Source organism: Columba livia, chromosome 2, assembly GCF_036013475.1.
Source record: "Columba livia isolate bColLiv1 breed racing homer chromosome 2, bColLiv1.pat.W.v2, whole genome shotgun sequence".
NCBI lineage: Eukaryota > Metazoa > Chordata > Aves > Columbiformes > Columbidae > Columba > Columba livia.
Genome location: NC_088603.1, coordinates 34,553,984 through 34,580,664, shown reverse-complemented (window position 1 = coordinate 34,580,664; position 26,681 = coordinate 34,553,984). Strand labels below are relative to the sequence as shown.

At 39.4% G+C, this 26,681-nt stretch overlaps 1 protein-coding gene across 3 annotated transcripts; it reads right to left on the bottom strand.

Annotated features, from left to right (window-relative positions):
• Positions 1–542: 542 nt before the first annotated feature.
• Positions 543–25,921, bottom strand: KLHL7 (kelch like family member 7). 3 transcript variants are annotated; one of them, XM_065051306.1, is made up of 11 exons: positions 25,546–25,921; positions 21,662–21,764; positions 20,250–20,343; positions 18,988–19,112; positions 17,030–17,205; positions 14,266–14,440; positions 12,703–12,845; positions 7,259–7,499; positions 4,139–4,340; positions 3,752–3,849; positions 543–1,825 (listed from the first exon to the last, which is right to left on the bottom strand). In XM_065051306.1, the coding sequence occupies exons 1-11, from the start codon at positions 25,663–25,665 to the stop codon at positions 1,542–1,544; spliced, it is 1,761 nt and encodes a 586-aa protein (XP_064907378.1). In that variant the 5' UTR covers positions 25,666–25,921; the 3' UTR covers positions 543–1,541. The 3 variants fall into 3 exon arrangements, with proteins under 3 accessions (XP_064907378.1, XP_064907379.1, XP_064907380.1); XM_065051307.1 differs by having other exon boundaries at positions 18,988–19,074; positions 25,546–25,677; XM_065051308.1 differs by lacking the exon at positions 21,662–21,764 and having other exon boundaries at positions 18,988–19,074; positions 25,546–25,728.
• Between the last annotated feature and the right edge of the window lie 760 nt (positions 25,922–26,681).

The following is a 26,681-nucleotide window of genomic DNA, read 5'->3' as shown; positions in this document are numbered from 1 at the left end:
TAGCATTCACTCACTACTGAATAAAGAACTGAATTGCAGGAACCACTGCTAAGCTCAGGAGTGCACCTGCTACCTTCAGTACACGCAGAGCTGTCAGGGTGAGGAAGAAAACCAGGAGGAAGTCTACAGCAAAGCATTGACTTTGAAAACTGGAGTTTATACTATTTATGAGAACTTGGAGGATCCGTGGAAATAAAACAGACTAAAAATCTACACCAGCAGTGATGCACAAGGTACAGGTAGGCAAGCACCAACTTTTAAAGTTAATTCAATAGTCTCATAGAAACAGATCTGAAAAAATTAGCAAGTTAGAACAGAGGTGACAGAATGAGGATGAATATATTAATAAACTAGTGTGGGAGCAGGACAGACATGGATACATCATTTTTATAGTTTCCCAGAAGTTGAAAGATATACACAGTATTGACACTGATAGCTTGACAAGCTAAACTTCTGCGCTGGAACTAATTTACTATCATGTTGGCTGGAAACATTTACAGAACTATATGCTTGTAAACCAGAGATTAATAACCATGTGCAACTTTAGAAGACTTCTATAAAGTATCTTTAATGACTTGATTCATGCCATTTTAAAAAAAGTCATTTTCAATAAGAAAATCAATACAGTTGTTGTATTGACTTTGCTTTCCCATTCTATCTTTGCTAATGGCTTGACATCCACAGTATGTACAGTCTGACACCTGGGAAGATATATTGAAAATTAATCCCAAATTTCCAACTTGCTAATTGCCAGTGCACAATTATTGTGGACTTGCCCCACCACCCCCCTACCTCAGTATAATTAAAAAAACAAAAAAAAATTAAAGTCTTTCTGTGAAAGCTCCCCAAAATGCCAAAGATGTCATTAGCAAAGTGTTCCTCTAATCTATATGTGGCCTGGCTTACTTTAAACATTGATATGCAGTCATGCAAATGATGGAAGAGAGTCACTGGAAGAGGGCAGCCATCATAATCTGGAGAGCTGTATAACCTATCCCCATTCACCATGGAAATCTTTATTATACTGCCATCCTTGATCCTTCCTGAGGAAAATCTCCATCACATTCTAGTAAGATTTCTGCGGGTAGGGATAAATGAGAAAAGGTTTTGCTCATATTTCTCATAAGCCAAGCTGCATTTACTCACCTTTATTAAATGAAGAATCTCTGTAACTGAGCTTGGTAAAGTGTCATTTAACCAGAAATCTTATCTTCATCAAATGCTTTGAGTTCTTCTAAATAATTGGCTTGGGTCTATTTTTGACAACGCCAAACACAGAGTATCTTTAAAAGGAAGATGCCGTATGATCTCAGCTAGATAAGTGGATTCTCAAAACACATCCCCATCTCTCAAAACAGACAAGAACATGGGCATGAAAAAAATCCATGTTATACAATATGCTGTATATACAAATTGAAAGACTGCATCTCATTTTTTTCTGTTACTCAGTTCAACAAGATTCAGTAAAACATGGAAGAAAAACATCAGTAGCCATCTCTCCCCAAGTCCTTGAAAAATGTCTCAGCATCTCCTACAGGTCTTCAGGTGTCTAAGGTTTCTTCATTTGCCCCACAAGTGTCTACAACACAGATCAAACAACTTGTTACTGGGAAAGCACGGACTTTGGAGTTGGCTATCCACTTGTCTGTTTCAGTATTATATTCAAGAATGTGCCCTAATCGACCAACACCCTGAAAACCAGCCAGGACATAGACTATAGAACCCACAGCGGCACACTTCACTGTTACACCTTTCCATGGCATCGGAGACACCATCTTCCATTCATTCATCTTGATGTCGTAATATTCTACATTATCAAGGCCACCTACAAAGCAATGAAATAGATAACTGCTTATTACATTATACCATATGGACTGAACTAGAGCATACAAATGCTTAGTCTTTATTTTCAAGGTTTAGGTTCAAATATAAGCCTTAGAATAAAAAACAAACAAAGAAACAAAAAAAAACTTGAAAAAAGGCCACAGGTTTCTAAACTAGCAGTTTCTCCTTTTATAAATACAGAAAGAGAAAAGTAAAAAGGAGATGGAAAGTGAGATGTGTTGTAACAAATTTCACATTATGTGCTTTCTAGAGGTTCTACCATGTTACTTCATGAACAGAAGAACTAACAATGCCAAATTTCTTGTGGACTTGTGGCTAGTGACTAAAACTCAGGAATCCACCTCAAACTTCCCTATAGTGAGGGCATTTTATTCCAAAGGGATCACCAGTACCTTTACCTAAATTGGTACTTTACTCACAGCAGATGTCTCCCTTCATTATGATATTAAAATCACTGAAGTTGAAAAGCCTAAGTCCCTTTTTTTTTTTTTTTGTAATTTTGTAATTAAGACTTGCTTCATTAGGAAACAGGCTAGTATCACAGAATCACAGAATGTTACGGATTGGAAGGGACCTCGAAAGATCATCTAGTCCAATCCCCCTGCCGGAACAGGAACACCTAGATGAGGTTACACAGGAAGGTGCCCAGGCGGGTTTTGAATGTCTGCAGAGTAGGAGACTCCACAACCCCCCTGGGCAGCCTGTTCAGTGCTCTGTCACCCTCACTGCGAAGTTTCTTCTTAAATTTGAATGGAATCTCCCGTGTTCCAGTTTGTACCCATTGCCCCTTGTCCTATCATTGGTTGTCACCGAGAAGAGCCTGGGTCCATCCTCCTTTGTTTCAATATCTACAAGCATCCTGTTATCCCCATTTAACAACAGTACTATGAGTCACATAGTTTTCACTTCCAGTCCTGAATTATTAGATCTGAGAGATTAAGAAACCTTTATGTAACGTTAAAAGGTATGAATATTTCACCCCAGATATAACTCTTTCCTGTTATAATAAGAACAATTAGTCAGGCTACAGAATATGAACAGCAAAATAATATTATTGGTTCAATAATAAAGACTTCTAAAATGAGCATTCAGTGAATACACAAACATTTTGAAAAGTAGCAGCTCTGGCTATAACTGGTTGATAAAACGTTAGTGCAAAAAAACATGTCTACTGAATTTTTGCATGAGGAATCAATCACGCTGGAATAGTTTTAGTAGCTAATGAAATGCAAGCTATATTCTAAAATAGCATTAATCTGAAATAAAATATTTGAATTACTATAAGTAATGATTAATAATTGCCAAGAATTTTCCATTTTGAAAAGCACTTCAGAAATGCTGTGTAATTAAGATTAAATTATCCTGGGAAATAAACTATTATTATTATTATAGCTTTAAAGACAAGGAGATAAGCAGATCATAAATAAGCTGCCCATAAGAGTAAGTCGTATTTCAAAACTAGGGCAGTCAAAAAGTTCTCACTTTTTTGCCACTTCAAAATAGCTGACTAGCTTTAAGTCTTTAATGTTTCCCAAATAGCGGCTACACCTTTACCTATTTCAAAAGAATGCTAAAATCTATCAAAATACATAATGAAGAATTTAAAAAATTAAAAGGTTCTATTTTCTCAGATGACTGGTTTAGCCATATTAACTACTGCAGAACTGGCTACAGCATGGGTGCGTATCTGAATTTGACAGTACTGTCATTAGTAAAAGAGCCTGAAAAATAAGATACAGTAAAGTCAGGAGGGGAAAGAAGGCAATGATGTGACAACAACAGGACATGTTTTATGGTACTGCTCAAAGTTTTGCAGCTGAACAGAGTAGAATGAATTATTTGCAAAAGAAAACGGCTCCAACAAAGCCTTGCGTGACCAGCTAGAGAATTAATAAAAGTAAAGTACCTGCCCCATTTTGTCCACCCACAGCAAATATTTTGTCCTTTACAAACACCAGCCCATGATTCTTCCTGGCTTCAATCATTGGACACAGCTCCGTCCAACTGGGGAAAAAGAAAACCAAACAAACCAGGAAAACTCACTATTTAGCTCCTAGAAAATAAGTGTAAAATGTGTAAATAAAACTTAGCATTAGGAAAATGAAATACACAAGAAAGCTGCTTAAGAAAAAACACCTTTTAAGTAAAACTACAAATAACTGTTTTATTACTGCTTGACTCAGGAAAATTCCTTACCACATAGAATTCTCCCTGTTCATCTATACTGCAGTTATTTACACAGCAAGCAAAGACGCAAGTGGCCAAAAATAATCAGAATTGATACAATGCTTACGTTTCAGTGGCTGGATCATAAACTTCACAGGAATTTAGGACTCTTCCAGAAACATTGTTTCCCAAGCTTCCTCCACATACATAAATGAGACCATTTGCCTCTACCATTCCATGGCTGCATCGCGGAGTCAGCATGCTGGGCTTCGTGTGCCAGCTTTCTGTTCTCGTGTCGTAGCACTCAAATAAATACAGTGCAGAATTTCCTTAAAAAATAGAAACCCACCAAAGTGGTGTTAATTTTTATGGTTGTCTTTCAAGAGAAGAGTCTAACAGTAATTATCAAATTGATGTTTTATTTGTTAGCTGAAAAGGGAAAGCTGCTTTCCCACCTCCAAAAGCAGAACTAACCAACTTGAAACTTGGGACTACTCAGAAAGTGCATATTTATAATTCTTTTGACTTTTTTGTTCCAAAATATGCAAGTAAGTTTATAAAAATTCTATTTGTGTTTGAAAAGGCTTTTTTTTGGGGGGGAGGAGGGCAGGCAGTGAGAATAAACACTGGAGAGACATGTATATAAATTACTGATCCATATTATCATCATCTCATGCTGCTCTCACTACTTTGAAATATATTGAACTTTCAGATATGAAGATGAAAACAGCTTTGTAAACCTAATACAGATTCACAAGTCTTTTCTCTAAGCAATATGACTTGCCCAGTTCCCAGAATACTTGTTGCCTTTTGAACTACATAGTTTGATTATGTCATAATTTACTCCTAGAATTACTAGCAACCATAAAATAGCTATCCCTCACCATGTAACCTCTCTAGGGACTGGCAGATACTTATTTTCTGGAAGTGCAAGGTCTGTGTACTCCTCCCTCAAGGGCAAATAAAACTGTTACTGAAATCAAAAGCAATTTTTCTAATGAAGATAGGTGGGAGCCTAAAGACTTGTGCTCAGGTAATGAGCTGAACCATAGCCAAAGCAGAGAAGGCTGGATATAACTTCTTCAGAAAAGAACCAGGATCCTTCTCTCCTTTGTTTCAATAGATATTTTCCCCTAGAACAGTTAAAGGTGCTTTCTCTTGTGATCTTTTTCCTTGACCTTCTACTTCTAAAAAGTGTGTCACACTAGCAGCACTCACTACTGGTTGGGATTTGAACCCTAAAAACCGTGCTACGTTTCCAGACCCAAAAGACAAGAGTAGACTTTAACTCTGCATTTACTCCTACCAGTTCATTCTCAATATCATGAAGAACTTAGAGTGGGACATATTTTTTTCTTGATGTAAATACACATCTTTATTGCTTTGAGGTTGTAGAACTTATCCATGGGAAGTACAGCAGAGCTGTCTTTAATGTCTTTTTTTAAAAAAAGGGAAAAGCTTCCATTTTCAGTATGCTGTCAGTATAATGTTAAATATTTTCCATACACCTAGATATAGTAGAAGAATTTAGTATGTTTAGCTTTCAAACTCAGCTAGCTATTGCAAACTCAAAAAGAGGGAAAGAACCCTGTTTTCTATAATGGACTGGCACAGCAATTTTTTGCCAAACTCTTCAAGCAATGCAAAAAGCATGCAAATTTTAGATTTCTTTACAGCTAAACACATTGCAGCATTTTCTTCGATTAATGGTTTCACATAATTGTCTGTTTCAAATTAGAAAATACTAGATTCAGGATAGACAGACTTTTCCAAACACTGGATTCCAAAGAAGAAAAGAAGTACAAGCAAAGTAAACTCAGTTTTTAATGTTTAGCTTTTACTATGCTACCTTGAATACTATTTATGGAAAGCAAAGTGAAACTGTACAGTGAGGGTGGATTTAAAAGCAAAATTAAAATTTCCATTATAGTTGTATTAACTAATTACAATGTATTGGACAACAAACTATACAATCAAAGTTTGTATCATACTCTCTCATGAACTGACATGTGGGAAACTAGTAAGGTTTATGAGATTCTGTAAAGTTCCAAGTTTCCCAATGCAGCCTTAGATATGCCTATTTCAAGTAATGGGAAAGGTGCTATTTCACATTTACCACACTAGGTGGCAGCTAGGAACTGTCTAATCTGCTGCTACATTAGACCTAAAATATTTTAGTCAGATAATGTTACCTAAATGCCACTGCTCCCATTAAGTGACTTACCAATGTCAAGCACCGACTATGACCTTTTTCCTCTCTGCTCACCTACCTCTGCAGCAAGGCAGAACTCAAGAGGATCTACTAAAAAAAATCTGTCCCTGGCTCTGGGGTTTTTTTGTTCGGGTGTTGGGTTTTGGTGTGTGGTTTTGTTGTGTGTGTTTGTTGTGGTGTTTTTGTTTTCTTTTTCCCTAGAACACAGCTTTTTTTTTTTTTAAAAAAAAAAAAAAAACACACTATATTTTTAATGGATATAGCATACCTACATTCCAACTGCTGATGTTGTATCAGATTTAGACAAATAAATTAAAATGTTGCTATAACACAGCATAAGCCATCCACTAGGTTTCTTGGGGAGAAAAAAAAAAACAACCCAGTGGTCTTAATTTTTTTACTATGATGAGTAAAAAAAATCTGAAGGAAGCAGTATTTCTCCATTTACTGAAGCAAACTAATAGACTAGCGAACTAAGAGAAGATAACTTCTATCATTAGAGAGAAAAACTGGACAAATTCCTTTACAGGGCCAGATATAATTTCACCACCAAAAGCAGTAGTTTCAAAAGCTTTTTTTCCCCAGCATCCCTTCCTTTTTTTTCTCCCCTTAAAACCCTCATCAGGCCCAAGATACACAAGGAATGCCATTGTCAAAATGCAACTATTCTGGCCAAACATTACAGAAAATTTTAAACCACGATGAGTTCTATGGATTTATAGAAGTAAGCCAAAAGCAGAGTGGCACTCGCAAAATGTATTTGCTTGTCCCTAAACTCTTAAGTGCTACAGTGTACTTTATGCTCTAGTTAATATAAATACTAATAATTTCAATCAGTGAAACCATTTTAAAAACAGAACAGAAACAGAGTGTTGGAAGGATAAAATCCTAAATATGGGAAAATGAACTCATTAGGCTAACATGGCAACGTGCAGTTTTTTTTAACAGTCATGCAAAAACCAGAAAAATTTTAAGGTATCTTTGTTTGTGCTTTTTTTTTTTTTTGGTTTGTTTTAAAGATTTTTAGTGTCTTACCCACTTCTGAACCACCAGATGTATAAATTTTGCCCTCAGCAGCACAGGCTGCAAGGCTATCTCGAGGTGTTGGAGGTCCTAGCTTGGAATACCAGCTATCCTTCACCACATTGTAGCAGTCCATTCGCTTTATAGGGAAGAGCTGGGAACCACCCAAAATATAAACTACGTTGTCCCAGAAGACACAAGCTGCATCCCTGCGCTTTTCAAAGGGACATCGGATGTCTGTCCAGCTGTAATCCTGCATTACAAAGAACAGGTAATGTCTAATAGATTGTAACACTTACCTGCATAGTGAGTGTTTTTCAAACAGAGCTTTTCACAGAGATTTAGATATGGTCAGATTTAAAGTTCCTTTTCAAAACAAACATGAATACTGTTTATTGAAGAAAACTCCTCAGGCGTACTCTTGAAAAATTCTCTTAGACACAGACATAGTTAGCTGCAATGAACCATGACATTATCAATTTCTATTTCCTTGTTCCCTGTGTGCACCCAGTACAGCTTCCCTGAAAAACAGATTTTTTTTTTCCAACAAAATTGACCTCGTGCTGCTATGATATCAGAAACAATGCATGTGATCAATAGAGCAGAACTGCATTTTCTTTTATAGGCAATGAAAAAGACATCTTACATATAGTAACAGATTATTTCTAAAAAGAAAAAATACAGAATGTACCAAACAAAGGTGAAGGAAAAAGGAGAAGATAATATCCAAATTGACAAGCAACTCAGTTAAAAAGCTCCGATACATACTTTATTACCATGACAACTAGAAGCTTATTTACAGAATTTACAAAACACAAATGATCTATAGCTATCCACAGCTGATACCATGAGAAAGAGAGTAATGCTCCATCACAAATACTGGCAGTCATGTTGCCAAGAAACTGATTTTGCATGTATTGGCAAATCCAGCAAGTATCAAATACGGACGGTAATGCTACCCGAAGCCTTAAGAACACCAAACTCAGCAATTGATGGCAGATCAGGATAGCGTACAGCACAAGAAACACTTCTTGAGTAATAGCATCTCACATGTTCCATGAGTGTAGCTTGTATCCTATACCAAACAAGTAAGTATGGGACCTTAACTGCTATCTGCATCACCTCCGTATGGTCTAGCTAGACGTGCTGAATGACCTTCATTGTAATGGTTCACACAAGACGTTACATCATTACATTTTCTTAGCAAGGACATACTTCAAACACCTTGGTCAATGAAGAAGAACAGCGACTCCTACATGGGGGTTCAAAGAAAGAGGCAGAGCATGTTATAGTCCAAAACCATCTTACAATCTTTTCTTGTAGCATCCCCCATATCAAGAAGAGCTGGCAGGTGCACGTGGCCCTTTATGGTGAGAAACAGGTCCTGGGGCATCCTAGAAAGGAAAGCCATACTACAGCATGGCAAAATAAATAGCTGCATAAATCTTAAGAAAATGTCTTAGTGCACTGTGCAAGATCAACATATTTTTCTAGCTCAAACTTCTGGCACTTTTACAAAAAATCCTGCTATTTTCCTTTCTTGTTATGAAGGGCTGTGATCTGACCCACTCTTATGGCTTCAGTTCATAGCTACCATTTCATCCACACCTTTATCAAATGAAAAGCCACAGGTTCTCCCATAACCTGGGCACACTCAGTATCCTCTCTCAGCAGCAGGCAATTTAGGTCATTCTCTTCAGTATTACTCTGTACCACATAGAACTGATTTCAGTTTAGGCACTGTACACATTTAAGAATTATGCAGAAGACTTGCTTTATGCCACAGTCAGGATCCACAGAGCCCTGGGCAGTGGCAAGCCTCATTTTCACAGGGCTGAGTAAGGACACAAAGAACAAGATAGGTATATGGTGACACTTTCCCTGCTGATGTTGGTTTTCAACAAATTGTGATGCAGGACACCAGAGGCAGAAGCTGTACCTTTGTGTTTAATAGTTTTTGAAAAGCCTTTTTTCTCTTTCATGAATTTATTTAATCACTTCTTAAAACTATCTGAACTCCTAGCAGACACAAGACCCTGTGACAGGGTACACATGTAATTATGGGCCATGTGAAAAAGTACCTCATTTTCAGCTCATAACCTCCTCTTCCAAGTTTGTCAGGGAAAACAGCAGACGTCTAGTATGGGCAACCTCCCCACCAAAAGGTTATTGACTATAGCTCTATCTGCTCATACAAGGTATGCTGGTTCCCTTCATCATCAAGAGTGATGCCAGATATCTGTTACTTTTTACTTGCTATTGCTGCACTTTGCGCAGTTAAAAAGTTTAGACTTCCAGCTATTTCTGGTCACTAGAGACAGCAATTTCAAAAGAATAAGCATATTGCTGCCTCAAAATCCCCAAGAATTCATAAAACAAAAAGTATTTTATTCCCAACTTGAAGAAAACAAACAAACAACACCTTTCTTAAATCATTCTGTGGAAAATTCAACAAGAAAATGCTTCCCACCACTGTTAATAGGACGTCTAGGATTTCTAGTATTATTCTGAGAACAAACATCTCTATTCAAAATAGTGCCAAGTTGCTCCACAAATTTTATACCAATCTGCATCTGTCCTGTTGCATCATGTTTCTCTCTTGATGAAGTACATGCATCAATAGAAATATCAGTTACAGTGCAACAAAGACAACAAATATAGACTTAAAGTAATACTGTTAACAATTTCAACAAATAACACACAGTATCCAATCCACTCTTTTTAAATAACTCTTTTTTACAACAAGGAAATGAAGATTAACATGAGAGACTAATTTTGCGAGCAAAGCAAATTGGTGAAAATTTAATTTTTTTGCACTACTTTTATAGTGTTAGGATTCTTGAAATTTGTATCACTCACAACTGCACAAATATTTTCAGGAAAAACATGACCTTTGTTTTTGAACTGTTTCTTTATCTGAGAGATAAGAATTTAATTAAATTATTGAGTTAAATTAAAATCAAAAGTGAAGGACTAGGTCACTATTCCATCAGTTCAGACAACAAACAGAATTTCAGTTTTTCCCAAGGTCCTAACCTTGCAAAAGTACATACACAGGCTTAATTCTCTGCTCTGTGACACTCCCACCACCTTTTGATAAGACTAAAGCAAGTTAAATGTGATACAGTCTTTGCAGCATTTGAGCATAACATCCCACACTTATTTTGCATGCACTTGATGCTAATTCAACAGGGGTTCTGGATCCTTGCTTTGCTGCATTTAAGAAGCTACTGTCACAATTAATTAAAGATCAAACTCAAATACTCAAGCAAAACATCCAGAAAAGGACCTTTAAATAGCTTAGGGTTGGAAATTAAGTAAGTAAAAGCTATTCAACAAGACAGGACAGGCTAGCTAAGAATACCCAAGAAAGCATATAAGCACTAGCACAACATTAAAGAAAGACATGCTTGTTAGAATCAAGATCTACAATTACTCACTTTTTTCCTTCTTCCCACCTCCCCCCTCCCCATTAATCCACATGCAAGGCCATAAAGCTTGATCAAGAGGCAGTTCTACAAAATTTCTTCCAAACTCCATTTCTGTTTTGGTGTTAAGCCTGGGTAAATAGTCTAGGAAAAAAAATGAGCTATTTTATCCTATGCTTTATGTAGACTTATATAGATATGACTTTTTGTCCACAAAATTAATTTCTGTTTAATATTATAGTTGAGGTCTGGCTGAAGATCCTCTAACTACATACATAATTTTCCTTTTAGTTGGAAGTCTTTGCCTGTTGCTCCCACTCAGCATGCACTGAGATTATTATTTTTCAAATGAGATTAAGTTTTCAGAAAATAAAATGGTGACAACTGGGGGAGTTTATATTAGTTTATAAAGTGATGAAGCAACAACCCCCATCTTTTGAGTTCTGATCACCATTGACATTAGGCACTTATGGAATTTCACCTATCAGTTAGGTTGGCAAAGAAATCAACTGCACGCTATGCTGATAATACCGTTGCCAATTAATGACTGGGACAAAAAGTCACAAAGCTAGTTTCCATCCTGCCTAAAATTAGCTTTGTTCCAACATAAATAACTGGAGATAAAGAGAAAGACACTTTGACCTGATTTCCTTCTAATAAAAGAAAGGTCAGAGCATGTTAGCTGAATTACAGCTTACTAAAATGCCAAAACCAAGTAACTGTTTGTAAAGGATGAATGCCTTGATCAAAGGTTTCCCCAGCTCAGACCTTGGACAGGAAGGATCTGCTCTGTTCCCCTCACCTTCTCACCCCCAGTTGGAGTACTGCTTATTGCTTGATTATGTGTATGAAGGAAAGAGGTTGTCATTATTTAGGAAGTTGGAATTCCCAACAAAAATACATATTAATGTCTCTCAAACTAAGTCATCAAAGCTGGTAGCGTTTGTTCAAGACTTCAGTGGTGCTCAAAGAAGGTAGCTTCAATTTTATCTTACATAAGGGAATGTGAATGATGAATTCAAAACACATCCCAAGGGCTCATTAATTCTGAATTAGATTTGACAGGGCTCACATTGACTACAAAGTTCATACAGATAACACACAGAACTGTTTGAAATTAAAACAAGCATTTAATATGCTGAGTTAGAACAACCAGAATTTCTGCAACAAAATACTATATGTATGTGATCTCATAACTTAGAGAGCCCTGATGTTTATGTAGCAACTTACTTCTGTATTATTGCATGTTCTTGCCTGGTAAAACAGACTATGCATAATCCTTTTGCATGCAGCTGCTGTTTCTAGACCATTTAGCCTGTGTAGCTGAAACATCCACCATTCCCAGGGCTTGATTTATTCAGGAAACAAATTTCAGGCAAAGCTTGCTTGCTTTAAATTGGTCATCTTTTAAGTTTTTTGTTGTAGAAACTCACCCTTTTCCACTTAGAGAATACTTGCCTCCCAATTCTTCTCCTTATATACTCTTAAGAACAAACAAAATTGTGAACCATTGGGATAAGTGGTTACATATTCATAATAAATGCATTCAAAAACCACTTTGCACTCCAAAACTAGGTTGCTATGCTAACATAGGAGCCAATAATTTGACTTGTGCTCAAAGGAAATTGCTTCAAGTTATTCTCTGAACATATACATGCATGCACATGCATACAGACTTTTATATATTCCTAACCAATTGCTTGATGTTTTGATGCCCTTTTATTCCAGCTGTGGGATGCACATACCAATCGATTCTCAACTCAGATGGATTTATCTGGACTCCATATCTAATATTGCCAATAAACAAACACACAATCATTCTACTAAAAATGAAGTTATTACATCTAGGTGCATAGATTTGAAAATACCCAATTAATCATACTCTTTCAATTCTATACTCAAGAGGCAGGGAACACATCCTTCCTAATACCATTTTGCAGATCATTATGTCTTAGTTAATATCATCTGCAAATAAAACACATAAGATTACAAACAGTGAATCTTAATGCATTCTGAGGTAACGATTACCTTTGGATTAAAATATCTGCAGGACTGGGGCTGCGAGCCTCCAAACAAAGCAATGCGATAATCATGTTTTTTTCTTCTTGGCCGCGTACCTTCCACTAACTCTTCTCTGTCTTCTGGGGAAAGTAGATGGTACCGCATCCCACCTGGAAGGAAGACAACAACTGTTGCAGATTCGATGTAGCTCATACAAGGACAAGGATGTTTCAGAGGCAGGGATGGGGGGGAGAGGGATGGGATGGAAAAGGAGGAAACCAACTTTCTACATTACACCTATTACAGCTTTGATTTAAAAGGGAAGAATGCACAGCAGCACATCCAGATTTAAAACGTACTTCAAATTGCCTGCTCCATGTGAAAACAGGACATGGATTTGGACTCATGTTATATACCAATTTGTCGATCAGCTTATTTAACCAATATTAACAAGCAACTAAGTTTGTTGCATTGAAACAGGCAAAAGGAAGCAAACCAAAGAAAAGGAAGAGCAGAACTGTGAGCCTCAAGAGGACAATACTAACATTAAAAGAAGGGACTTGAATGCAACGAGGAGTCAACCACACCAGCCTCCTCGACCCCCAATTTCTGATTAATAAGGAAGGCACCTCTAGCATATTATACCTCATGAAAACCTCTCACTTCTGTTTTTAGCTTGACAACACAAAATATTGGTTACAATTGGTATAAGAAAATAAGCATCCTCCTAAGAAATTTTCCTAATAATGAAAAAATATTAGTGACACTACAAGCCACTAAAACTGGGAAAACAAAAAACCTTATTTCTCAAACAATGTACCCAACTCCATGTCACACAAGAAGTATGACTGAGATGTTGATGGTCAGCAAATACTTACCAACATATAGGTTAGTTTGAATCTTGCTCATTGATTGAAGGAAAACAGTTGCATACAGTTTTTTAGATGTACACTAAAATAAAGCCAACTAGTTAACCACTACTGATATTTTTAAAATTCCTTCCAGAATATTTATCAACATCTAGGCTTTTCTTTCTTACGTGATAAAGTTTCGCAAGTGGCGTCTAAAAACAAAAGTGAAGCTTGTTCCCTGTCTCATCTGTACCTTAATGCAACTGTCGGCTCAATGGTCAGTATATATTAGAGATTAAAATAGCACAACATATGCTTAACAATTTAATTTGCTTAGGGAAACTTCGTAATATTCAAAGTTTTGACACAAAATATTTTTTATTAATTCACATATGAACATGAACAACGTTGAAGTTACTAGTTTGTCCCAAAGGCACACTAACACTTCCAATTACTCTAATGACTCATTAGCAAAATCTCTATTTCCTTACTTTTCATGGAGTTGATGTCATTTGCTAGGAGAAAAGAAATGAAAGTCACATTCTGTTATATAAACTGGGTTTTATTTACATGATAATCTGCTAATCCAACTCCAACTAAATGCAGCATGCTAGAGGGAACACATTAATTTAATATGAAAATACTGTCAGGGCATTTTAAAGCAAATAATTTTCAAAAATTCTACAGCATTTTTTTGATTATACAGAATATAAAAGATTTCAGCTGGAGGTAAACTTACTGATCACCATTTTAAGGCATTCTGGGTTATCCTGAATAAGTGGTTCAGCCTGAACTGTTTTACTTAAGAAGTTCTTTGATATAAGAGGAAATCGGACTTTAGCAAGAATATCAACCATGTATGGCTGGCGATTTGGCTCATCATATTTCAGCCATCTGACCGCTGCATCATACACCTTAAACGAGAGAGAAGAAAAGGATAAGGTACATCATCACACAGTAAGACAAATAATGAAGCCTTAATGGTCCAAATTGATTCTTCTGCCTGTTGGAGGTTAACTTATACTAACAGTTTAGTATGTGGGGATCCACCACCATCTTCCAAAATAAAAACCAAAACCACCGTAACAAAACAACCAACCAAACACCAAGAAAGACAATGTTCAGACATGAAGGAAAACAAATGCACAGCCACAGAATAAAATCCATCTATAAACCTGAAAAAAATCAACCCACTACTTCTGCTATTTAGCCTTATTTTTTTTCCTCCAAATGAGAAGCATGAATCTGCAATTCACATGAATCTGGATAACCCCTGTACCAGGTTAAGACTAATATGCTTCCAGTTTCACATCACAAACACAGGTAACGCTTCACCAGAAATGCTGAAATAGCTTCTACTTGATATAGTCTCCTAAGCTTACAAACTACTTCTGTTACCAAATCATAGTGTTGGGGATCCAAATATACTGCTATTGTTGTGTCTTAGGGACCATTTAAGTTTTTAGCTGCAGACTATCACAAATTTACCACTTGGAGCGCTTCCTCTCTATCTTCTCTTTATAGGAAAAGATAAGGAGTTTTCTTAGGGGGCAGATGAAAACGAAAATCCAATATTACCTATGTACTAAGATACTCCCATGCTGCTCTCAGACACAGCAAGCTTATCTACTAAGCTGCCACTTCGGAGTCAGTACCAACTTCATTACAAGTGATATCACAGTCAATACCAGAGCAATCAGTGGTAACTGAAATATAACACGGAAAGGCATTTCATGGCAGAATTAGAGTTATCCAGGGCTGCTAAACCACCTCAGCTATAATTCTGCAAAATGACCAGGGAGCGAGGGAGAGTAGAGAAATAAAAAAATACTTAAGGCTCAATTCCATCAGCTAAAGAAATTCAGCAGAATGACTGTGACAGGAACATTGTATCTCTTCATCAACAAAAACATTATTGCATACAGGAAAAATAAGACAGACAGTAACTAAAGCTACCTTCCTTTGTTTGCTAAATGTAAACATGCTTTACACAAATACAAAAGTTAGAGTATAATGTCAACTTGCTAGCAGTACTCCTGAGAAATGAGATTCCTATAGTATCACTGGCAAACTTCTGCAGTTTCATACTGCACTCTGCCACTTTCCTAAAGGAATTTTAATGATGCCATGCTGCCTACACTAAACTTCTACCACTGCTGCCAAGTTAAAGCATGCCATCCTACCTTACCAACAGAAATTCAAGAATGTAAATTCCGAAGTGTCATTTTGGCTACAAGCCAAACACTTCCAGCTTTGTGAATGTTACCCTGTGACCTGGACTTTTCCCAGCTCATGGCAAGAAAGCTGAACTGTGACGTAGCTTCTATTCGTATTTGTAACTAGCCAACTATCATATTCAATCACCTGCTATTATCCCCCACTCTTAGTAATTCTTATTTACATTTAAGCTTTTTACTGCAATGAAGAAAACACATTAATTCTGTGAAAGCTAAACACAGTCAGGAAAACATCCCTTTCTAATTGGATACACATGCCATCTTGGCTATGCGATCCCTCTGTTGCACTTCAAATGTATGAGTCAATTCATGGTGACATACTCAAATTTAAATTACCCAGTTCAAGCACCAGAACAGCACAGCTAGAAAGGCAAGATTTCAGTTCGCTTTCAACAGATTTGACTGAGAAGCTACAAAATGTACCCAGCGGCTGCAAGAAGTAACCAGCAGCTACAACCATCACCTCTTGAGGCTGCAGTGCAGACACACCTATGCTCGTCTTATTTCCATGCAGTGGGAATAACAAGCTGCCGACCAAGCATTCAGGGCTGTGCTATAAGCTGAATCAAACAGGACAGCTGCAAACACATTTCTGTCACAGGTTACAACATTTAATTGACTGAAACTACAGACTTCTTTCAGCCACCTACACTTTTTTGGTATGTACTCCCTAAGTAAGCACCTTCCATCAATGTGCCACTGTCAGTGCATCTAGCTTTCAGTGTTTTGTTCATCTTGCTTCCAAGTCCATCAGTTCCCCAAGCTTAACTTGTGTATGCTCCTATATTACGTTTCCCTCAGAAGCAACTCCTCTCTGAAATGGGCTGAGACCGTACTTTGGTAGACACAGCCATTAACGTGTAGTTTGCTTACCACTTCAAAGTAATTCATTTCCACTGACAGCACATGAATCCCAATCTGGGAGCAACTGCTGTAATTCATCAAACTTAATCCAGCACACATAGTATGCAATCAGAAGCCCTACGGCTATCTTGACAGAGAAAACACTTTTGCTTATTCCCCTTGTGACCTCTTTCTTTCTAGTTTGCTGAAACAACACATAAAATAACCACACTTGAAATGTGGATATTCATTGATGTTTGGTTTTGACCAAGCTACAATGCATCCTTTATTCTGCAATTTAGCAAGCACTATGTGCATCAAATACTGTAGGAGCATCAGAAATGAGATACTTTAAACTAGCTCTTGATTTAAAAAATATACTGAAGTTCAATGCTCTTAGCTGATATGAAACAGAGACCTCACCTGGTCTTCTGCCCTCACTGTCAATGTATCTTGGTTCAAGAGGTGTGTCACACGCTTAACATCAAGCTGAAGAAACTCATCTGTCTTGTAAACTTCAGTGAAATGCTGATGGATAAAGTCATCTGCAGTGGCTTTCAGTTCTGGACAGTCTAGGCATTCAGCTAACACACTTATACCTATAAAGGAAAAATTAAGAAAAAACACTTCCAAACTTGAACTGTAATTACCTTTAATATATTAAAATATAATAAAATTACTGTAATTTTAGAGATACTTGCAAGCCCTATTACCACAGGGTTTTTTTTTTTTCCTTTAAAATAGATACTGTCATCATAACTCACTTACAACTTAAGACAAACTAAGAAAAGCACAAGCTTCTGATCCCTATCCCTACTGAAGTAACTGGAGAGTCAGGCCTGCAGCACTTGCTTCATTAACTATTTCTCCAGCACTATTTCATCACTGTTTCTTTCCCTATTACAAAGCAGATAGCAGTACCGGAACCAGGTCTGAGCCATATCACAATAAAGTCTAAGCAGAACAGCTTGAGAAACTGGACCCAGGTTTTATGACCTCCCCTGACCTGCTCATGCAGCATCAGTCACCAACCAAGCCCAATTTCCTTCAAGAGTCACAGAGAACTGGGACTTTTCTATACAGTCAGCTGCAGACCAACACAAAAAAGTTGAGCTGATGTTGCTGCAAGGGCAGAAGGTTAGCATAAAGGTCTGCATAAAGGTTTAAATGGTGACTGCTACCATTTCCAGTCTTCCCATTATTAACCAGGCAAGTACAGTTTTTCAGCAGCAACTTCCGCTCATCATGCTACAGTCATCTTCCTTCTATGTTGGTGATAGTACTTGAGGTAGAAGCAACTCACCAATCCATTGGCTGCAACAAACCTGAGCTGCTCTAAGTAGTAAAATACAAACTACAAAGATAAAATCCAAGTGTATAAGCTCTTGACAAAATTTCAAGAGATTAAAAATAAGCCATGGTTTCTATCAAATATTTTTTTTTTTTTAAATGAACTGTGGACTTGCCTATGAGCCTGCACAGAACATATTTCAACTTGTAAACAGAGCCTTGAGGAAAAATTGATCTAATCTTTATCTCCCTTTTTGCTATAAATTAGCAACAAAATATGCAGGTGTTAGAGAGTATAATTAACTTTCAAGTTAAAAAACACAGAGGAAGGAATATGCCTCAAAGCAAGCATAAATGGCATTTTCCTTAGAAAGTAACGTCTTCCTTCTGCACTCAAGTGTCAGTTGAATCATTATAATTCAGACACTCCGCAAAATATTTATATTGACATTATAAATACCTGTAACATGACTGAGATGCTACTTGGAGAATAACATGACAAATGTCAATAAGAAACCCTATGAACAAATTTAATCAGAGATTAAAATCCACCAAATCTTAAGCATCAAAAAGCATTTAGTCCTTGTTGTTTCCCTTTTCTGTAACACTGAGTTTGCATTAGAGCTACAGAACATATTAAATATCAGACCTACCCAGACAACACTAATGGATTTCAGTCAAAATGCGAACCAACTGAAAACAAAAACAACCTAAACTTATCATGTTCATATTTTTAGAATATATGCTTGTTTTGTAGAAATCACAACTCTGTGTAAATTCTGTCTCCAAGTACAGTAACAACAACTGAAACTCCACCTTACTAAGCAGCTGAGGTTCTCTGACAAACAAGAAGCTCCAGGGTGCTGCCAACCTGGGACAAGACCTAGTATAGCCAGTGGGCCCTGATACTAGTAAAGAAAACTGTCAGACTGTTTTGTCCACAGCAAGGGATGACAGTTCCGATTCAGAGCAAAATTATTTATATACCTGAATTTAGCCGAATATTATTGTCTTTTAGACAATACTATCTATTTTTCAGGAACAGCAAAGTTAAAAAATAAACGGGGAAATTAGGTCCGCATTTCTCTTACCAAGACAATTGGAAGCATCAACTTGTTCTTTTAAAAAGTCCACACACATTTTTTTCACAGGTTCAATTTGATATTGGTTTGCTGCATCTAGTAAAGATTGGACATTATTGCTGTTAACTGAGATTCTGCAAAACAGAAGGTGTAAAATTAGCATCACTAAAATTACCTACTCTGTTGTAGTAAAAAAAGCAACTTACACTAGTTCACATAAATGGCAAAATTACTTCCCTGCTATTTACCCAAGAATCTTTCAAACACCATCTGAAGATACAACCTCCCTTCATGATCTTTCCAAATTCTTTTCATTTGCCCTACTTTACTGTGGAAGGGCAAAGAGTAAACAGTCCTCGATTCTGAAGAATAAGCCTTTAACGCAGGCCCTCTTCAGTATCGTGCTACCGCTTTGATATGTGTGATTAACCACTTTCAGAAAACAGAAAATGAACAGAACCTTTTTTTTTTTCTCACAGTCTCCTACTCCCAAAACAGGCATCAGCATAATCTGTCTAAACTCATTGTCAAGACTGCTCTGGCTGATTGGCCCAGAGTGCAGAAACAGAACAACTAGATTGGCAGTGCTTCAGGAGAAGGCACAGAGCCCACAGACAGGGGCTTGGGCACCACGGGAGGCAACCATATGGCTGCGGTGCTGATACTGCCTGCCTCTCACCACTGATGCAGTATCCAAGATTCCTCTCAAAGAGAAAGCCTTCCTAAGGAGAGTTAACCCCATTAGTACAAAGACGAAAGGCCTGCCATCCATCAGTCATGAGAGCAGATTAAGAAGTACTGTTTACAATCAAATATCTGCACAAGCTCCACTTAAAAACCAAACACACACACGGACTGCCTGAGATAGGAGGGAAAGGCTGTTCATAGAAGTCATCCACCTTGCCTGTCCTGAGATGAAGGCATAACTCCTGGAAATGGTTCTGTACAATAGCTACCACAACCATAAAGAAAAGCCATGCTGATACCAATAAGGGCCTGAATTTCAGAAAAACTCCAACAATGAAGTCAAAAGATTGAAGTCCTTTCAGTTGCTTTCTGGAGACAACTACCACTCTTTTTAGTCTTCAGGGATTCCTACTGGTTAAATAAAAAGGTAAATGGAAGAAGGATAGAAGGTCTAATCACATCAGGCTTTAAAAAGAGTAATTAATTGTAATAGTAACAAAACTGATGAATCATATTTTAAGATTTTATCATTTACAATTGGCAGGCTTCCTAGAAAAAGTGTCAGCTTTAAATAACAAAACTACCTTGCAGTATAAGCAAACTCCACGAGCTGTTCGATAATGTCAGGTTCTGCATCTTTCAGCTCCACTTCAAAGGACTTTGATTCAAGCATATTTGCTGCAAATAGATTAAAAGACAAACTGCATCAGTAAGCCACTCTAGTTATTGTACATTTTGCACACAGTAAATAATACAGTGGTTATACAAAGTGGGAACCTACCAAAGACTGCACACAGTTGATGGCTGTTTTCCCAGGATTACAATGCAAGTCAGTAAATAAAGCAGGCAGTGGGACAAACAAAACAAGAGGTGTGTGTGCGTGGTTGTATTATGTAAATGATGATAAACTGTATTAAATAGTACTGGAAATGGTTAGCGACCTGCTACACCACTTAGACACAGGCAAAGGTACTGAGGGAGCTGGCAGAGGTGCTCGGCAATCCACCTTCCATCATTTCTCAGCAGTCCTGACTAACTGGGGAGCTCCCAGTTGACTGGAGGTTGACAAATGCAATGCCCATCTACAAGAAGGGCAGAAAGGAAGATCTGGTGAACCACAGGCCTGTCAGTCTGACCTCAGCGCCAGGGAAGGTTATGGAGATCACCTCAAGTGCCATCATATAGCACGTACATGACAACCAAGCAATCGGGCCCAGTCAGCACAGGTTTATGAAAGACAGGTCTTGCTTGAGCGACCTGATTTTCTTCCATGACCAGGTGACCCATTTAGTGGATGAGGGAAAGGCTGTGGATGTTGTCTATCTGGACTTTAGTAAAGCCTTTGACACCATTTCCCACAGCATTTTCCTGGAGAAACAGGCAGCTCATGGCTTGGATGGCTGTGCTCTTTGCTGGGTATACACGAATAGCGGAAGAATGGCAAGGAGGATCACTGTAAATACGCTCAAGCAACTGCAGCTACGGTGTAGAAAAAACACACACATTGCACTAATTGTTTTACTGACCTTGTGGGCTTGACAAGTAGAACCTCTGTGTTAGATAACACAGGCCTGTGAGAAACTCTAAGGCACCTTATCATTATGCCTGAGATTCCTGCTTTGTTGTGAGAAAGAGCAGAGCACAGCAGAAGGCTGTGCCTGCTTGAAGCCTTGAAATACATGCAAACTCAGCAGGCCCTGTGATCTTCTACCAAGGCTGAATTCCGCGGCACCTGTGTCCCCGCTTGCGTCACCTCTGCCCAGGAGCTTAGGTGCTGTTTCAGAGATCCCCCAGTAGCGAGGTAACTAAAATAAATTTGCTCTTTGCAACTGCATTCGTGGCCTCCGGTTGTGCTTGCGACCTCCCTGCATTGGCTCACACACTGGGTAAAGAACTGGCTGGAAGGTCAGGCCCACAGAGTTGTGGTGAGTTAAGTATTGGTATGACACGATATCATCATGAAAGCTTATAATCAAGCAAGTTTGAAAAGACTTACTAGTAAACATCAAGTTAAAAAAATGACTGGCTGAAGCAAGCACTACACGGTGAGCTGGGATTTTTCTTTCTTGAACCATAAGAATGACATCACACAGAGTTTTCTAAATCAGAGGAAAAAGCAGACAAACAAAAAACCAAAGATCAGTATTTTCAAAAATCTTTCAACAATATTTCTGTAAAAATAGCTTATGTAAATTCATTGGGTTTTTTTAATCCACACAACTCAAGAATATTATGTAATAAAAAGATTTTTGGAAAGACAAAGTTAAGAAAAATGGAGCAGTATTGCTTCATAAAAAAATGAATTAATTTTCGACTACTACCATAAGTTCATGAAACTACTATCAGAAATGCCTACCTGCACCCAAGCCAACACTGACCCCAGAAAAGAGCATTTCTACTGTGGGAAGTACATACTTGCTTAGAACAGCATGAGAATGTTTTCCACATACAGACAGTATTATCTAGGGCATGCTTCACAAGGCTGTGAATCCATATATGCATCCCCTTCAAATAAACATAATTTTCAGTTTCTTAAAGGAAAGAACACTCAGAGGCATGAATGGGACAAAATATAAATAATACTCTTTTTTATTTTTTTAAGTTTTAATTCAAAGTTAGATGGTGTGACATACAGCTTCCTCTGTACATCCGTAGCTTTCAACAATTTAAGACTGAAACAACAACAAAAAAGGGAACATTTGAGAAAAGTTTCAGAGGAAATCTTTTAAAGCTGAAACTCCTGACACATCTGCTTCAAAACAAGTGTTGGAAACTAACAGTACAGACACCAAAAAACCCCATGGTCAAGCTTTGCTAAGACTTTCAACTACTGCTTGAACTTCACACTGTGCTTTTAAGATACCTTTAGTGCCTCAGCCCATCATTTGAAGCACCTCAGGCCGCTCTGGGTGTTGCAAAAAATATGCATCAAGCAAAACAGACCATAATTTTCATTTCATTCACTGTGATGTTTCTGGATGTGACTGTTCTGTTTCAACTAATGCTCTTCTGAGGATTTCTGTACTTCTTTCCAGAAAGACCCATTGGTGTCACTGAATCATGTAAATGAGGCAAGAGATGACTGGTGCTACATTAACCAAAGGACACACCCAAGTGTGAGATTGCATTAGAGTGCTTCATCTTCCAAATAACAGGTTCAGCAACACCTTGCAACTCTGTCACAGCTTCATTCTCAATTACTTCACTCTCACCTGATATCCACTCAGCTGTAAGGTTGCAACAAAGGATTTATGCACATGCTGTCAAATAGCTCTGTAAAAACCTCAACGACATGGGCCATCTCATGTTGGAGATGAGCAAGAAGTCCTCCATGCATGCATTAAACACACTTGCTCCCAACATCCCACCAGCACTAAGTGCAGATATGTCTATAGTTTAAACTCCCATACACATGAAGGATGTCTCTAGATACCAGCTCGCACAAAAAGCAGCCTCTTTAAAATTAGCTGTGCTTTCCAATTGGCCTGTTTTCCTACAGCATTAAACTAATGCAGATAAATAGCTAGTGCTCCACATGCGTGTTGCTATTTCCATCACAAGAAATGTTTAACTTTACCATATTTAGGTACCATACCATAGCCCCTGACTTAACAAAACACAAGAAAGAGCTGCCTATAAATCCTCTTAAACTTCAGCACAACTCATCAGCTGAACAACTACATTTTCCTGTGGCTTCTGGTGACTTCCTAATTTTATCCTATATAATCACACCTCCCCCTGCCTGCCCCTATAATAGTTAACCTCCTCTTACAAACAACTCCTAAAAGAAGCATGAGTGTCATAAACTATGTAAGAATTTCTGGAACAGTCAGCACTGGGTGGGATATGCAAAGCCACCATCTGAAATCAGATCAGAAGATTCCAGAAAACTCTGATAGCAGGCAGAAATTCAGAGTTGCATCTGAATGCAACAGATTTTGAAATCTGAATGGGAAGTACACACAGATTTCAGAGCACTTAACTGTGATCCTCTCTCTACCTTTTTAGAGTGACTTTTAACTAAATAAGAGTTGGTACTCTACTGAGACAAGGCATGTACATGGAATAACAACATGTTGCCACGTACTGGAGTAGTGACATGGTAAAGCACTGTGATTTCCCTGTATTAGGGGCTGTATGTACATCTGAAAGAGGGCAATATTTCCTCTATCTAGTTAGAAAGTATAAAAGCACCTGCATTCCCTTGTCAACAATGACAGAGGTGGGAGGTAAACAGAGATGAGCAGTGTTATGAACTCAGCTACACCTTGGAATATGTTTACCCAATTAGAACAGAAACAAAGCCTACATTGACAAAGTACATCATAGGCCCGAAGTCTCAACTCCACTACTGAAATAATTGAAACCAATTTGGTTTTCCATAGAGGAGCTTAGTTGCATGAAATCATAAAATGTCCTGAGTCAGAAGGGACCCACAAGTATCGAGTCCAACTCCTGTTCCCGCATATGACAGCCCCACAGTTCACACCATGTGTCTGAGGACGTTGTCCATTCTCTCCTTGAACACTGTCAATCTTGGGGCGTGACTGCCTCTCTGCCTTTGCACTTATACAACTGACTGTGTATTACTGAGACAGCAGGGCTGACATAACAGAGAAAAGCAAAATCGACACTCTGATGTCACTTGTTAGGGCAGGACCCAGACTGCTGATGACCACATCACTAAAAGCTGGACTGCACCTTTGGCAAGACTGGTACTGGGAGACAAGCAGCTAAACCCTAGAAGATACAACACGTGACAGTGCCAAGTTTGAGGCCCCTGACTGTTCTTGAACAGCTGGCTTCAGAGTCAGTTTTAATTCTGGCTACATGTCACTGTTTTAAAATGAACCATAGTCCCAAAATCAAGCCAGCTCCTCCTCTCACAAGAAAGATTTCTTCATATGCAAGGAGTTACAAAGATCATCCTCCTGCTCTTGTACCAGAACTCTGAGTTTTTTAAAGGCTGGGGTAGGGGGCGGAGAGCATTTATTTCAGTTTGGACAGGTCAGCTGAGATCCACTTGTGCGATTATAATTTTGGTTGCCACTCTTGCTCTATTGGTAAACAGAAGAGTGATCATTAGACTAGTGATCTAGGAATCTGATCTGCCAAAAAGGTCAGAATTTGCAAAGATGAGGCCACCAAGGCCCCTTTAGTACCACTGGCTCCTTAGTGGGTGAGGCAGGTGTAGTCAGGAGGAAGCACAAGAAGAAATGCTACCTGTAAAACTGAAGTGTGGTTACAGCCATGACACTCCTCCTGCTGTGGCTTTGCTATACTGTGATACTGCTCACAGGGGTACACAGTGAACATGGTCATGGAACAGTTCCTGCTTAAAATTCAGCACCACCTTCTTTTAACTGCCCTCAGGTTTCTGTTTGAAAAGGGCCATGTGAATAACTAGAGGATCTCAGCAATCACAGCTTAACACTGACCCTAGCGAGAGCACAGACCTACCATAGGCAAGGCATCATGAAGTGAGGAAGCACAACCACCGCGTCTTTGCCTTCAGCACCAACAATAAGCTGTCACAAGTACAACCTGAACGTGCCACGCTGCTTGTGTCAGTGTGCAGGCAGCGTTCCGGAGTCACCCTCCATAGCGGCCAAGGGCCACCGGAGCGGCTGGGCACTCAGCCTCCCCCTGAGCATTCACTGCACCCAGGCGGAAAACTCCAGCCAGCCTCCACCGGGGAGACGGGCTCTGTCCATCGGGCAGCCCCGACAAGGACCTTCCTGCTCGGCTCCGCGGGAGCCCGACAAGGCAGCGGAGCCGGGCGACAAGCGGCCGCCCGCGGGTCGGCGCCGCAAGCCCCGAGTTCCTCGCCGCAGCCGCCGCGGAGCCGTCGGGCGGCCGCAGGCCCCGCCGGCGCCGTACCTGCTTGCGCATAGTGTTCATCACCCCCATGAAGCTCGCCAGCAGCTTCGCCTCCTCGCGGGCCGCGAGCTTCTTCTCTGTCTTCTTCTTGCTGCTCTTCTCCGAGCCGGAGGCGGCCATGCTCCCCCGCCCTCCGCACCGCAGACACCGGCGGCCTGCCGCCCCCACCGGAGCACACGCGCCGCTGGGGCGACGCTCGCCGGCTGCTGGGCGGCGCCCCCCGACTCCCAGCGCTCAGCACCGCGACGCTGCTGGCGGCGGCGGAAGCGGCCCCCGCGCAGGGGGCGGGGCAAGGCGCACGGATGCCATCGGCCGGCGCGCGGCCCCCACGCGGGATAAACAAAGAGCGGCGGGGTTGGGGCGCGTCACGTGGCGCGTGGGGAGGCGCGCGTGCGCGCTCCTGCGGCCGCGGGGGGCGGGGCGGGGTCCGCGCCGGGGAGCGTGCTCGCGCCGCACGCGCCGTGTTGCGGGGGGTATTTTTGGGAGTGTATTGGGGAGCCCCTCGGGCCGCGTTGGCAGGGCGGACACGTCTCGCGCTCGAGTGGACTGTGAACCCGAGAGAACCGCGTCCCTTTCTTAGCGGCTGCGCTCGCCCCTCCGCCAGGAACAATGCGTCTGGCCAGTATTTGGTGCTTCGGTCCCTGGCGTTTTAATAGGGTTCTGACAGCCAAAGCGGCACTCCCGTGTAAATGTGCTGTGTGCATGTTTGTATGGTGCGTCCAGTTTTAATCCCACTGATAACAAGGTGTTGAACAGTGGCTTGAAGGGAGACAGATTTATGCAGGCAATAAAGTGAGGCTTTGTTAATTAAAGCAATGAGCTGTTTTGCTCCTGATGTTGCATACCTTATGGTAAGCCTTAATAAAACAGACTTTGTATTATCTTGTTCTGCCATCTTATAATTACTCCTACATGGAAGCAGTAGCAATTTTAACACATCCCTTATTTCATTGAACTAAACACACTGACACAGCTATCAGTTGACTTCCCATAATTTGTTTATAACAGTAAAAATGAGAACTTTGCACCTCTCTTGCCAGGTTAATAGCCAGTTATCTCAAATCTTAGTGGAGCTGTTTTAGTGACAGATTGATAGAACTGGGTATGCACATCTGGCTACTTTCAGATTTCAGTGT

Excerpts from the sequence above, each read along its gene's own strand:
- KLHL7 (XM_065051306.1), bottom strand. The coding sequence starts at position 25,665 with ATGGCCGCCTCCGGCTCGGAGAAGAGCAGCAAGAAGAAGACAGAGAAG. Across the intron at positions 3,850-4,138 it reads TATGATCCAGCCACTGAAAC|TTGGACGGAGCTGTGTCCAA; the intron begins GTAAGCATTGTA and ends CTTTTTCCCCAG. Across the intron at positions 1,826-3,751 it reads GGGTGGACAAAATGGGGCAG|GTGGCCTTGATAATGTAGAA; the intron begins GTACTTTACTTT and ends ATTGCTTTGTAG.